We start from the raw sequence: 14509 nt of genomic DNA on the forward strand, positions 1-14509 counted from the left end.
CCTCTTCCTCTTCCCTGTTAAAAAAAAAAGTGTGAAGAGCAGAACCAGGAATAAAAAGAAGGGAAAAGGAAGGAACAAGCAAAAGAGCAAAGTGGCAGGGATGAGGGGTCTTCCCCTCAGGAGGACCTGGCCCACACCAGGGAACTCCCAGCTCCTGCTCCTGGATCCTGCGGCCGCCCTCACGTTGGTCACTAATGGTGGTGACCTTAGCACCTAAAATGTGTTGGAGTCCACGGACTGTCCTGAGGGAGGACTCAGGGGGGCAGCACTGCAGGAGCCACAGACAGAAATGAAAGAGAGAAAAGCAGCAATACAGGCAGCAGAAAGCAAATATTTGCATTTGCAGAGAGGCCTTTGCTCAGCTCAGTGCTTGGCGGCACCTCCGGATCCAGCTGCCAGCACCTGCAGGACATGGTGTATCCCAGCAGAGCAGAGCCAAAGCCACCAGCAGAGGTGGCAGCCAGCCCCAGGCTCTGCTTGGCATTTAAAAGCCAGACGTGGCTTCCTCTTAGCCCTGCACTAACAGCCCACCCTTCCCTCCCCCAGAGGAGGACTTGGCTGGGGGGGCAGCACCTGCTCCCGCACATCATGGTGGCCTGAGGAGCTGGGCCCCGTGCTGGCCCCCAGCCAGGTCCCCATCCAAGTGGGTCCCTGTGCCAGCCTCTCAGTCGTGGCACAGCATGGGACACAGTCCTGGCCATGCTGGGAGCCTCCAAGCACCACAGCCCTGAGTCACACCCAGGCACCTGCACTGGGCATCTGGCTTCTCCAGGCCCAGGCCACACAGCCCTGGTGTCCCACCTGCATCAGCCCCAGCAAGGACAGCTCCTTGGAGCACTGGGCTTTCATACCACCAAAAAACCTAAATTATTTTAGAGTCTGACCTTCCTCTAGAGGAGGTTCTGAAAGATCAAGAAGAAAAGCCAGCAAGAGCTCTCAGCAAAGGAAGCAGGAGTGTGTGGGCTCTCCCATGGCCTCTGAAGACACCATGAGCCACCTCCAGCCCCACCACAGCCACCAGCAGCTGCCAGAGGTGGCCAAGCCCTTCACCACAGCTGCACGTGTACAGAGGTCTCCATGGAGCAGAGGACAGAGGGTGACCCCTGCAGTCTGCTGAGCCCACCTGAATTTCCTGCAGGCACCTTTTGTGGACCCCAAGAATTAACTCCTCAAGAGGCCAGAGGTGACAGCCACAGCTGGAGAATGTCCCCAGCACTCACATGTGACCATTCAGCTGGGACACAGCCCCAGCCCAGCTGTGACAGTGACTTGCTGCTGGCTCATACACAACACGAACACCCACCCCCCACAGCATTTTCCTCCCTCCAAACCCCTAGTTTTACTTTTAAAAAATAAGTTAATATCCAGCTTTTAACTTGGAAGGAAACCAGCTGTTGTGTCCCTGTCAGAAATGATGGCACCAGGCTGAGGGAGAGGGGTGAGCACAGGAAAGCAGCAAAACATCTAATGGACATAAGTTTATGGCAGGAAGAACAGGGTCTGCTGGGTCCCCATCCCTGCCCACACTCCTGGGCTGAGCCTGCCCCGTGAGGCAGCTGGGATGGCCTCCCTCTGATGCCCTCCCCTCCTGTGCCACCACCTCTGCCAGCCCCTCCTGGCAGGGAACCAGTCCAAGCAGCCCCAGGGGAGCTCCAGGCCAGGCCCTGCCCAGTCTGTCTGTCCATGCCCGACAGGACAAAGGCAGCTCCTGGCTCCAAAACGTGTCTCCCAGGCAGCCCAGCACCGGGCAGGGCTTTGGGGGAAGGCTTAGAATAGAAAAGAATCATTTTGGTTGGAACAGACCCTTAAGATCATCAAGTCCAACTGTTAACCCAGCCCTGCCAAGGCCACCCCTGCCCCATGTCCCTCAGCACCACATCTACAGGCTTTGAAACCCCTCCAGGGATGGGGACTCCTTCCCTGCCCTGGGCAGCCTGGGCCAGGGTCCAGCAACCCTTTTGGGGAAGAAATTGTTTCCAATATCCAATCTAAACCTCCCCTGGCACAACCTGAGGTTGTTTCCTCTTGTCCTGTCACTTGTTCCTTGGAAGAAGAGACCAACCCCCCTGGCTCCAACCTCCTCTCAGGCATTTGCAGAGTGAGGTCTCCCCTCAGCCTCCTCTCCACGCTGAACCCTCAGCTCCCTCAGCAGCTCCTCCTCAGATTGGTGTTTGCACACCCCCCAGGTGCTTCATGCTCATTTCTGACCTTTTTGGTGAATATCCGGGTTTCTGGGTTTTCCTCCTGTCCCCTCCCAGCCCACCCTCCCAAAGCACCACCGAGGAGCTCCTAAAAGGGACCTGCCCTGACCAACCCTGGCCACCTGTGCTGCAGGCTCCTGGTGCCAGGACACACGAGCCACCAGCCACGCTCTGGCCATCCCCTCTGCCACCAGCTTCCTCCTCCCCTGCTGTTTCAGTGGGCAACATTCAACCCTGGCACAGGGTGGGCTGGCTGCAGGCAGCAGATGGGCATGGGTGCTGCTCAGGCAGGGCAGGGGGGAGCTCAGGGGGCTGCCCAGGGCTGCCTTTGCAAAGCTCCAGGAGGTGGCCCAGCACGTGCCCATGGCTGTGGGCACTTTGGATGTGCTTCCCAAGGCACCTGCCCAGCCCAGGGTGAAGCACCAGGATGGGGTGACCAGGAGGTAACAGGACCCACAACCTAAACCTGCCCCTCGCTAACCCCCCCACAGCTCCCCTCAAGTACCAGAGGGCTGGGGCAGCCCCTCCAGCACCCACCCCAGCTCTCCAGTCCTGCCCACACAGTGAGGAACCCACCAGCAGTGCCAGGAACTCGGACTGGCACCACGTTTGTGCATTGCCCAGGATGCCAAGCCCAGCACAACCATGGAGGGCGGGATCCAAGCACGGCTCCAGCAGCCAGGAACTCCTGCCCAAGTCATTCCCTTTCTGGCTTCCCACAAATGCTTTATGCCCTTTTCTTCATTTTACCTCTGCACCTGGGAGGACACTTGTCCCCACTCTGAGGCACACAGAAGGACAGAAGGGCACATGCCTCTCAGCACTGTGGTGGACCTGGGCAGTGTTACCTGTTTCAGAAGGACAACTTCATCTTCCTCCATCCCCCACCACTGGGAGCTGGAGCACTCACCTCCCAGCATGTTTTTGCAAGATCTCCTGCCTTTTTTTTTCTGAAAGGAGAAAGTCCAAAAAAGATTTGGGTGCTCTTAATACACCGAGCTACACTTTGGCCTCCACAATCAGCCTGTCTGGAGGACTGAATACACCATTCCCCGGGGAGAACTGAGTGTTCAGCAACAGCTGGAGAGAGTCCCTGCTCCTGCCACCACTTCACAGAGGAATCCCTCTGGTCCCTTGCCATTCATCTGCAGCTGCAGGAATCCCTATTTTCTGTGAAATCCTGAAAGCATTCCTGAGCCCTGAGGCAGTTCAGAGACACACCTAAGGAAGAGAGATGCAATTTTAGGAGAAAAGCCACATAGCTGTGGCTTCCAGTGCTGCTGAGGCCTTTACCATGTTATGGCTGGGCAGGAGAGGGTGTGACAGGGCAGTAAAAGCACATGAAAGGACTAGAAGCTTCTCTCACTGGTGGCAAGGACAAACTTTTACAGTGAGAATCAACTGCTGCACAGCTCCAGAGCAAATGCTCACTGCTTGTCTCTTCAGCCACCAGCAAACTGAGCCCAAGGGCTCCTAGGCTCCTGCACCAGCTCTGCTCTGAGTGACCCAGACTGCTAAGAGTCACAGATGCTCCTCAGATCTGTGAGACTCATGTCCACCTCACTGCAGTCTCAAGGATCATGCTGACCCTAAGAGCTGAAGACACCAGACAAAGCAACAGGCATAGCCTCAGTTGTTTCAGAGTCCTGCCTAGAGCAGGATCTTGGAAAACAGCTCACCCAGAAACATGTACCCACTGTGGGATGTTCACTCTTAGCAGGGAAGAGGAGGCAGAAGGACACAGGTAGGCTGTGCACAGCTCAGAGCCCTCCATCCACCCCTCCCAGCCAGCCCTGCAGGGAGGCACCACCATTCCCAAAGGCTGTCCAGACCCACCCAGGCAGTGAAGGGAGAGTGGAAAAACCCCTCAATATTTCCCCTTCAAAAAAACCTGGGATGGGAGGAAGGATCAGAGCTCCATGACGCTGGGAGCGACAGACCCTCTGCTGCTGAATGTGGGAACCACTTGGCTGGATTTCAAACAGATCCTTCTCCCAGGCTCTGCAATTAAGCAGCCACCTCATCAGGGAGCTCAGGGACAGGAGGGCTCAGCCTGGCACCAGCCTGTCTGTCCTGGTGGGAAGAGCTGATATTAACTTCCCACAGACAGGGATGGCACAGAGAGGTGGGGACACAGGGACACTCACCCCACCATGTGCAAGGGTGCCAGGGCTGCGGGCAGCACATCCCACCTGCCTCCCACCTCCTGCTCAAAAAGGCAGGACAGGGGCACACAAACAGCCTGCCCAGCAACCACACTGTCTGCAGGTTTGAACTCAAGAGCTTGGTTTGAACAGGGGCTGCTTAAAATATCACGGAGCAACAAGGCCCACGGCTGTCACAGGCTCCCAGCCTTCTCCAGGCACCCACTCTCTACCCCCTTTCCCAAAGCACTTGCAGCCAAGGCCAACTCTCTGCCTGGCATAGGCTCCATCAACACGTCCAACACATTCCTGGAGACACCCAGACTGCAGTGCTGGCACAGCAAGGCCTGGCACTGCCAAGCCTCTCCCAGCTGCCCAACACCAGCCAGACAGTTAACAGCTTGATGAAAACCTCCTGGGGCACACCAGGACCTTGGGAGAGGAACAACTGACCCAACCTCTAAACAAGAGTTTGTTTGAGCTCTTCCCTGAGAAACTTGGTTCAGAGTGGAAAGTGACCACAGAAGGTGCTTGGGTTTCATTCAGCCCTTTCTCTCTTCTCTGCATAAAAATTTTAAGAAAGTCTCTGAAACAATCAGTATCAACATCCAGAAAGTTTACCCAGGATAAAATACTCTCTTCTCCAGATGTTTGCCCCACCAGTGCCAACACCCCCAGGGCCCCCCTTGCTTTACAAATGCTCTCCTGAGGCTTGTGGCACATTGGGAGGGCACAAGTGGGAAGAGATCTGGTGAGCACAGAGCTCAAGAGACTTTCCCAAATGTTCCAGGGCTGGGGGGCACAGCCAGACTTGTGTGGGGGCCACCATCACTGCTGACAGGACTGAACTGTCCTGCAGGCTGTGGTGGCCTTTGGAAGGTCAAGCCCAGTGTGTAGGGGCTGAGGAAAGGGAAACTCTGCGAAGGAAGGAAAGGCCACGTGCAACACGAGATGCTTCAACACCATAAGACCAGTAAACATCCTCAGCTGGTGGTCCCAGGAGTGTGTCAGCTCCCCCTGCTGCAGGAGGCAGGTGCCAGGGCAGTCCCAGCACAAGCAGTGACAGCGAGGACAGAAGTGAACCCTTCTCACCTAGACGGAGCTCCCCAAAATTGCCGCATCCAATCTTCTTGCCGACCCGGAAGTTGGGACCCACCATTAAGACTCCCGAGTTGGTTCCAGCACTCCGGCTTCCATGACTGCTCCTTCCTCCACCTGTTTTGGACATCCTTTTACCTTCCTCCAGCTCCCCTTTCCCTCCTCTCTTATCAAAATCCATAAGTTTGTGATACCCCGGCCTCTCCACGGTTACGCTGCTGCCATACAAATCCCAGAGCTGCCGAAAGTTGAGGGGTGAGGAGAAAAGAAGCAGGGTTCTTCTTGGTTAATACACCATCACGGTGAGTGGTGGGAGGGCAGGGTGCAGAGAAGGAGGGAGAAGTGGCCACCCACAGGTGCGGGGCTACTGAAATGTTAGTGCTTTCCAAGGTCCTGCCGGGATTGTCATTGTCGCCTGTTACAGGGAGCTCTTTGGTGGAGAGAACATCCTGCGGAGAGGGTCCTCCCAGTGTGGCTCCTCGGTCTCCCAGCTGTGGAAAGGAGAGGGAGATAATCAGCATGAGGATCATGATCAGCATCAGGGCCACAAAAATGATCCCAGGGCTGAAGCAGCTCTCTTATGAAGACAGGCTGAGGGAGTTGGGGTTGTTCAGCCTGAAGAAAACTTCAGGGGGACCTTAGAGCACCTTCCAGTGCCTGAAGGGGCCTGTGAGAAGGCTGGGGAAGAACTGCTCACAGGGCATGTAACAACAGGACAAGGGTGATGGTTTCAAGCTAGAAAAGGGTAGGATTAGATTGGACATTAGGAAAAAGTTATTGAATATGAAGGTGGTGGATCACTGGAATGGATTGCCCAGGAAGGTGCTGGAGGCCCCATCCTGGAGACATTCAAGGTGAGGCTTGATGGGGCTCTGAGCAATCTGGTCTAGTGTGAGATGTCCCTGCTGATTGTAGGGGGGTTGGACTAGATCACTTTTGGAGATCCCTTCCAACCCAACACATTCTATGATTCTAAGATTCTAGATGGGCATGTAGAGGACACCAGGGGGTTGTGGGCTACAGGCTCCTGCCCTCAGCTCTGCAGAGCCCCTCCAACATCTTCCCTGCATTACAGATAACTCCCACTATGATGAAGGGCGCTGCCAACCGAGGGGTGGGGCTGCTGGGGGTCAGGACCATGGCAGGGTGACCCCATCTGCAGTGCTGCCATAAATAAATAAATGTCAGGCCACAGAAGGAGGTGAAACGCTTGATGAGTGTCTCCAGGTTGGTGCCAGTGACAAGTCACTTGAGGAGAACAGCCCCCCCATAGGGCTACTGGCAGAAGGGAGACCTTCAGGGGCACCAGTCACAGGGCTCAGGGCCAGGCTGCCACTGCCACACTCCAGAGTCCTCAGGAGCAGAGGACACATGTAAACCTCAGAGCAAATCAGGCCAGGCCTGCCATTTCCTAGGAAGTGAAAAGAGGACATTGTCCTTGAGCAGCTGCTTGCCAGGAGGGTCCCTGCGGGTCCAGGGGCTGTGACCAGCTGAGTCACAGAGCTTCCCCTCTGCTGGGGCTGGGCTGAAAGCTTCGTGCCAGGGATCCTGTGCCAGGACGCGTGGGAAAGGACAGTTTTTAAGGAGCTGGGCAGGAATGGCCACTCTCAGAGCTCCTACCACAACCCGCCCACGCCTGCCCGGCTGGGGCAGAACAGACACCAGCAAACAGGAACCCAGGGCTCCCTCACACCTCACCCACCTCCGCGGCGAGCTCCCGACTGCTGCTGCTTCCTCCACTCTCACAAACAACCCTGGATTTTCACTGCACAACTCAGAGTGAGGCACAGTGGCCAGCAGGGCTGCCAGCCATAGCCTGGGCACACTCACCGATGGCCACGGATGCTTGTTTGCTCAGGGGTTGTGAAGCACCTCACGTGCAGCTCCCAGCACGTCCCAGCAGAGCCAGCAGGAAGCCTGTGCTGGCAGTGGGGTATCCTGGGGTTCCCCTCGGCCCCCCACAAACACACAGCTCAGCCCCTCAAACCAGGGAGCTCCTTCCCTCTGCTCATTGGGAGGGCTGGACTAGATGACATTTAAAGGTCCCTCCCAACTCATTCTATGATTCTGTGACACTGGCTCTGTACAAGCCTGCCCCATGGGACACTTCACACAGGTCCAGTCCAACATCCAGGCTGGGTGGGGACCAGCCAGCAGCTCCAAAAACCAGATTCCAAGAGGGAGCTGTGCCCTCCCTCCATCCCAGACTCCTACTGGAGCTGCCTGAGGGGAGGCCAGGCAGGGATCCTCTTTGCAGGGATGCCTGTGTGGGAATTGGCTGGAGCATGTCAGGAAGCTAAACAGGGGCTGGGACACATAGAGGGTCCAGCAGGAGCTGAAGCACACTGGGAGGCCTCCTGAGACAGACACAAACACATACACACACACACCCACACCCCCTCTCTCCCAGCATTCATCACCTCTGTTTTTGCTCCCAGTTCAGCCCTTTCTGTGTTTTGAGTGAGCTGAGCAGTGAGGCAGCCTCCACCCCTCCCTGCCCCCCCTGGCCCTGCCTCCCCTCTCACCACCTTTCCTCTCCCTCTCTCCAGGCTGCCCTGACACCCACCAGGAGCCCCTCACTGCCACAGCCTCATTACCTGTGGGTTACACAGGCAAACCCACCCCCCCTTGCAGTGCCTGGGCTCAGGAAATGAGCACACAGCGAGCCCTGTAAAACTTTTTAATGGCTCTCAATAGCTGTTAATAACAACAACAAAAAAGGCTTCTTGTGCTCGAGGGTGCACAGGGTGAAATGGGGGAGGGTCTAAGAGGGAAAAAGACACCCAAACTCAAGCTCAGCACAAGGGAAGGACCGGTCCATGGGCAGGGGAGCTACTCCCTGGGGATGCCCAGCTCCACGTCCCAGCCCAACACTGAATCCCACCCAGGCCCACCACAGTGTCCAGAGCATCCTGGCCAAACGCTGCTGCTATCCAGGAGGGACTGGAGCTGGAGGTGCTGCAGGGCACTGACCCAGTCCCTTGGGGCTGTCATGGGTGCACAACATCCATCTGTGGGACCTGGCTGTCCCAGCTTGGGGGAAACAAGGCTTTCACACAGGGTGGGAGTCCCCTCCTTCCCCCACAGGCTCCATCCTCTCGGCCAGCCCCTCTCAACCATCCACAAAGCAGAGGAGCCCAGCACCAAGCAGCCCAGCCCTCCAAGTCCACCCCTGGCAAGACCAACATTTGGAGACCATCCCAGGACATCTCAGCTGAGGGAAACCGAGGCATGCAGAGCCTTCCAGCTTCCCTAGAGGGGGTGGGAGTCCCCTCCTTCCCCCACAGGCTCCATCCTCTCGGCCAGCCCCTCTCAACCATCCACAAAGCAGAGGAGCCCAGCACCAAGCAGCCCAGCCCTCCAAGTCCACCCCTGGCAAGACCAACATTTGGAGACCATCCCAGGACATCTCAGCTGAGGGAAACCGAGGCATGCAGAGCCTTCCAGCTTCCCTAGAGGGGCAGCCACAGCCCAGCTCCTCCCTGCGCTTTGTTCTCCCCCAGCCCCGAGCACGCTCGGGCAGCACGTGATATCCTGCTCATTCTTTGCTCCCCCCATAATTTCCGCCCCAGGTCGGCACACGGTGATGTCTCCAGCCTCTCCAGGAGCCATTTCCCCCACAGCATTTCAGGAACCACCTTCCCTGGCACGGGGCTCCTGCCCCACACCAGGAAGGGAAAGCAGCCCCACGACGTGTGGGTCATGCTGCCTCATACCCCATTTATGTTTTGAATCAGACCTTTTATGTTCATTCCTGGTGGTTTCCAGGCCCAGACTGTTTGCACAGTCAGGTGGCCAACAGCCAGAGCTGAGGGAGCTCCAGCCCCATGCTTGGGATTATATTTTTTTAAAGAGTTATGGGTCAGTCTCTGTGAGGGAACTTCAGACAATGGAGCAAGACTGAGCCCTAACAGAAGGGAAAAAATAAATACCTTTTCACAGAATCACATCATCATCCTGGTTGGAAAAGACCTTGAAGATCATCCAGTCCAATCAGAACCTAAATCCACCGACCATAATCTCATCTACCCATTCGGTGTTGAAATCATGTCCCTCAGCACCACATCTCTATTTCTTTTAAACACTTCCAGGGATGGTGACTCCACCACCTCCCTGGGCAGCCTGTTCCACTGTCCAACCCCTCTTCTGGTAAATAAATTCTTTCTAATCCCCAGGCTAAACCTCCCCTGGTGCAACTTCAGGCCATTTCCTCTGGTCCTGTCATTATTCACTGGAGAGAAGAGCCCAACTCCCCCCTCCCTGCCACCTCCTTTCAGGTAGTTGTGGAGAGCACGGGGAGACTGGTATTTCCCAGCGCAGCACAACTCCAGCCCTGTGCATTAAGCTTCAGGATCAGCCCTCCTGGAATAACCCAGCTCCAAATCCCAATTTCAGGGCAACACGCAGTGAGGCCACAGCCCAGACCCTGTGCTGGGGCTGCGTGCCAGTCAGTTGCCATGCTGCAATTCCTCTTTCCCCAAAGCTGGGCACTTGGAGCAGCTGGAAGCTGCTGAACTGTGAGTCAAGCCAGGGCAGGTGATGCTGCTCCAAACTCTGCTCACCAGCCTCCCCCCTGGATGAGCTACGGGCTGGGAGGAATCTATTTTGGCATGTAGAGGAGAGGCAACAGCTCTCTGGACCTCAGTACAAAAGCAGGACCCACCTCTCTGTGCAGGGACTGGTCAGGTTTTCCACTCCGTGCCATAAAGAGATCCCTGGCCTTTCAAATTGAGAACAACCTAATTAGAAACAGAAACTTTTGGTAAAAATCCCAGGACTCCCACCGCTCTGGAGCAAACAGCCCTGCAAAACCTGCGCTTGTTAAAACACAGCAGGCTCTGGAAGGGCACCAGGGAGTCCAGACCTGCCCCATCCTGCCACCCCAGCACCTGGGGAAGAAGCCCCTGATAAAATATTGTTGCCTTTTAAACAGGAATCCTTACCCAGGAGGTCACATAGAGGAAAGGAGCCTCAGAAAACCACCTTCCAGGCAGGAGCTGCTGGCCTGGTATCAAATCTGATGCAAGATGAGACTAAGAAAACTTCTTTCTTTCTTTGGGGGGAAGGGGAGGGAGGGGGAAGAATAAGAGAAAAAATTAAAATTGGCCTGAAGTTGGGTAGAAGAAATTCCAAAGCAAGCTGTGGTCTTCAAACAAATAAGCATTGCCCTGCAGTGTTTGCAAGGCAAACAAGCCAGGGGACCTGAAAGTGAAATACACTGCAGACAAGTGCAAGTGACTGGGGCAGCTCCCCAAAAAGCACTGGAGGTACCACAGAGGTGATAAAAACACCCTCAAGTGATTATGTGAAAGAAAAGAAGGGGTTCCTGTTGGTTTTGTTGAAATAGTGGGTTCTTTTTATTTGCCATCTGCTTCTGAACAGGCCAGGTCTGCTCCAGCCACATTTACAAGCTTTTCCCTGCAGTTGTGAGGTGAGAACACAGGATTGGGGGTTGGGTTTGTTTGTTGTTTGGGTTTTTTTCTTAAAAAAAACAAAAAACTGTGATTCTAGTTCTAGCCTCCCTGGGACTTGGACTGAAATATCGAGGCTTGGGAAGCTCCTGGCCACATCTGCAAGTAGAAAATGCTGAAAAGTTGTGTTTTGAAACATTTCTTTCCTGTGTAGTGAAACCCCCGTGGCTGCTGAGAAAACCCTTGTACAATTGCATCTGGGGCACATTGTTCCAGGCCCTTCACACACACACGGTGTTCCTGCCCAAAAGAGGTCACAACTACACAGGGCAAGACAAAAGAGGGGAAGAAGAGGGAAAAAATAGCAGCCCACAGCAGGGACGTGATGGGTGAAGGTCAGGGAGCAGGTCTGTGGAGCTGCTTGGAACAGTCCAGGTGTCCTGACCAGCTGACACCCCCAGGTGGGTGAGATGATGCCACCAGCCATGGAGGCTGGACATACCAAAGCCTTTGGAATGGTTCACTGAAGCTGGTTTCCCCACATTCTGTGCTTTGCAAGGAAAAAACAGCTGCATCCAGATGAAAGAGAATGGCAAGCTTCTTGAGAGCACAAAAAAAGAAAAGCCCTTGACACTGTGCAGCTCCAAGTCCAGATCCCTGCCAATTAAGAGCTAAAAATAATCACAAATACCCTGATGTCCCAAGGGACGACCCCTCAGCTGGCTCCCAACACCAAACTCCAAACCAAAAAGCACTTGGTGGCCTCACACAGCTGAAACCAAAGCCCAACACATTTTAAAAGTTGAAGAGGCAGGTGAAGCCTTAGCTTGCAAGGAGATCAAAAGTCTTCAAGCAAGATCCAGCAGCTCCAGAGCAAGATGCAGAAGCTCCCAGGTGATGTCTACAAAGGTTTGTAGTTAAAAGTCCTGCAGTCCAACCCTGCTTATGGTGAAACAGGGAAAAGCTGTGACACAACATGGAGGTTTCCCAAAATGACTGGTCATGGAAAGCCTCACCAGTCATGGAAAGCTACATCAGACTTCCCAAAGAAGACCTCTGTAATGGGAAGGGTCAAGCCAGAGGTGGGACAGGAGGTGCTGGAGGGATGTGGGGCAGGTCCCTCCTCCTGTGGGAGAGCAGGAGAACCAGGACATGCCCACACAGGCATCTTTCAAGAGCTCAGCCAGTGAAAAGGCAACAGGCTGCCAGAATCTCTGGCTTTTGAGCAGCCTGCAGATGTGTGAGCACTGCATGAGCACATGGAGACCTGCCTCCAGGCACCACTGGGGCCCTCTCCATGCCCCTCACACCAGACACAAGGCCTCCAGAGTTCCAAGACAAGCAGGACAACTCTGGTATTCAAGCATGGCAATGACTAAGTACACTCCAGGTTGAGAGGAACACGTCATCTGGAGTGTGAGCAGCTACAGAACAAGAAACAGATGCTAAAAGGGGGCACAAACCCCCCTTCAATCCAACACAACACTGTGAACTGTAGTGGTACTAAAGGTATGGATGGAGGTTTGGGTCCACACCCACATCCTTCATGGAGCCACCATTCCCATCAGTGCTTCTGGCAATGGGGAGCAGAGGCCAACACAGGCTGGAAGAAGACCACAGCTTGTAGACGAATGCTGTTCCAGTTGCTCCAAAGGACAGGAACTGGCCACAAAGTCACCTTCTCCCACCAACTTTGCACTGGACAAAGAAGAAAAGAAAAACCTTCTGGAGTGTCCCAGCGCAGCAGGAACCCATCCTGCTGGGTCCACAGAGCTGGCTGAGGTCCTCCCTCTGGGCTGAGGCTCCTCACTTCTGCTTTCAACAGCCGAAAGCTTTGAGGAAAAGTCTGTCCATACAGCTACCAACAAAGGGAAATCCAGTGGGTTTTCCAGGATGTAAAAATAATGACTACTTCTCAAATTCTCCAGTTTCACAATCAAACCATATTTCTCCAAGCCCAATGCCAACATCTCTTGTGGAAAAGCCAACGTACAACCTGACAACCTGCACTGGAGAAACATCAAGTGGAAATGGCCTCAAGTTGCATCAGGGGAGGTTTAGACTGGATAGAAGGAACAATTCCTTCCCCTAAAAAGGGTTGTCAGGCCCTGGCCCAGGCTGCCCAGGGCAGTGGTGGAGTCCCCATCCCTGGAGGGGTTTCAAAGCCATGCAGATGTGGTGCTGAGGGACATGGGGCAGGGGTGGCCTTGGCAGGGCTGGGTGAATCGTTGGACCTGTTGAACTTCAAGGTCTTTTCCAACCCAAACAATTCTATGACTCTATAAGCACATATCCATGTGTAAAGAACCAGCCTGACCTGCTGTTATTTAACTGATGCTTAAGAACAATTACAAGCCAAACTGGGACTGGGCCACCTGTACACTGGGGTGGGAGTCTTCACACACCTTCAGCACCACTTGAACTTCAGGGGCTTAAAACCCCTCTCTTCAAGCTGACAAAGAGCTGTAAAGCTGGGGGGTGGCTCAGTCCCAGTACATAGAATTCCCAGGAATGTGCTTCCCACACCACTTCTCTTCCCATTTCTCTCTGCACACACCCACCAGCACCACAGGAGAAGGCCCAGTCTAAGATGACCACAACAGACAGCATAATAAGCTCCTCCTGGTGGCATCATGCTCCAGAGTGTGGTGCTGAGCTCCCTGTGACTCAAGGCCTAACCTTCATGAGAAAAATGTACACTGGGTGGATTTTTGCAGAAACAAGACAATTGGTAAGAGGGAGTTTTGTCTGGTTGAGGGTTGTTGTTTTTTTTTTTCTGTTTGGTCTTTGTGGGGTTTATTTTTTTTTTTAAATGAAGTCTTTCCAAACCTGGGACTTTAGTTTGGACAACAGGCAAATTGCAGGAAGCATTAGCTCCTTTCTCTGCCTTGTGCTGCTGGGCTCAGGTGATGCAACGAGTTCCAGAAGGATCTCCTGAGCTTCCTCCACCCCCAGACACACTTGTCCTTTGAGCTGGACACAGCAGCTTGCCTTCAGCTCCTTCCCAGGGAGATGCCAAAGAGGTTCAGCCACAGGTCTGTGGGGTGGGCTGTCCCCTGCTGCTTGCCCAGGAGGAAGAGGGAAGCCTTGCTGTTCGGAGAAAAAACACCCTGAACCAGGTCTAGGACAACTCTCTGCTATCAACTCTGCTCCAGGACATCCCTCCATGGATAGGCAGACAACACAGGGTTGTGCTGGTGTCCCAGAAGGGAGATGTCCCTTCCCACCCTCACCTCCACCCAGGGAGGCTTCCTCCATGGGCTGTGCCATGGTTGGAGCTCATTTCACCTTGTACCTCCACCAGCTCCAGTTATGGGAGACCCAAGCAAACCTGCTGCAGCAGCACAAAACTCCTTCTGGCAAAGGCAGGCTGGCTCCTTCTGGCCCAATTTCCTCCCAATCCCTCAAGAAAAGAGGAGACTGAGGGCTGTGATCAAGGATCTTGAGGCACCCAGCAGAGAAGGGAGTTCAGGATGAGAGCATCTCACCTGCCACAGCACAGGAGAGCTGTGCAAACCCCACCAGGACAGAGGACCAGTTGCATCCCACAGGGGACAGCCCCACAGTGGGATGGGGGCTAAGGGGTATTTATTCATCCTGGGGAATCCCTCAAAAAACCAGGAAGTCCTGAAAGAGCCACTTTCCCAGCAAAGCA

The 14509-nt window shown here is 54.6% G+C and overlaps 1 protein-coding gene across 1 annotated transcript in view; it reads right to left on the reverse strand.

Moving 5' to 3' along the window:
* The window catches only part of CSNK1G2 (casein kinase 1, gamma 2), a 20864-nt gene extending 14949 nt beyond the window's left edge, over positions 1 to 5915 (reverse strand). The window contains exon 1 of the mRNA XM_009996873.1: positions 5438 to 5915. Coding sequence (XP_009995175.1) covers positions 5438 to 5624 — 187 coding nt within the window. The 5' untranslated portion in view covers positions 5625 to 5915. The remainder of the gene's footprint in view (positions 1 to 5437) is intronic.
* Positions 5916 to 14509: the final 8594 nt, after the last annotated feature.

This window comes from Chaetura pelagica, unplaced genomic scaffold (assembly GCF_000747805.2).
Source record: "Chaetura pelagica isolate M959 unplaced genomic scaffold, ChaPel_1.0 scaffold504, whole genome shotgun sequence".
Taxonomy (NCBI): Eukaryota; Metazoa; Chordata; class Aves; order Apodiformes; family Apodidae; genus Chaetura; species Chaetura pelagica.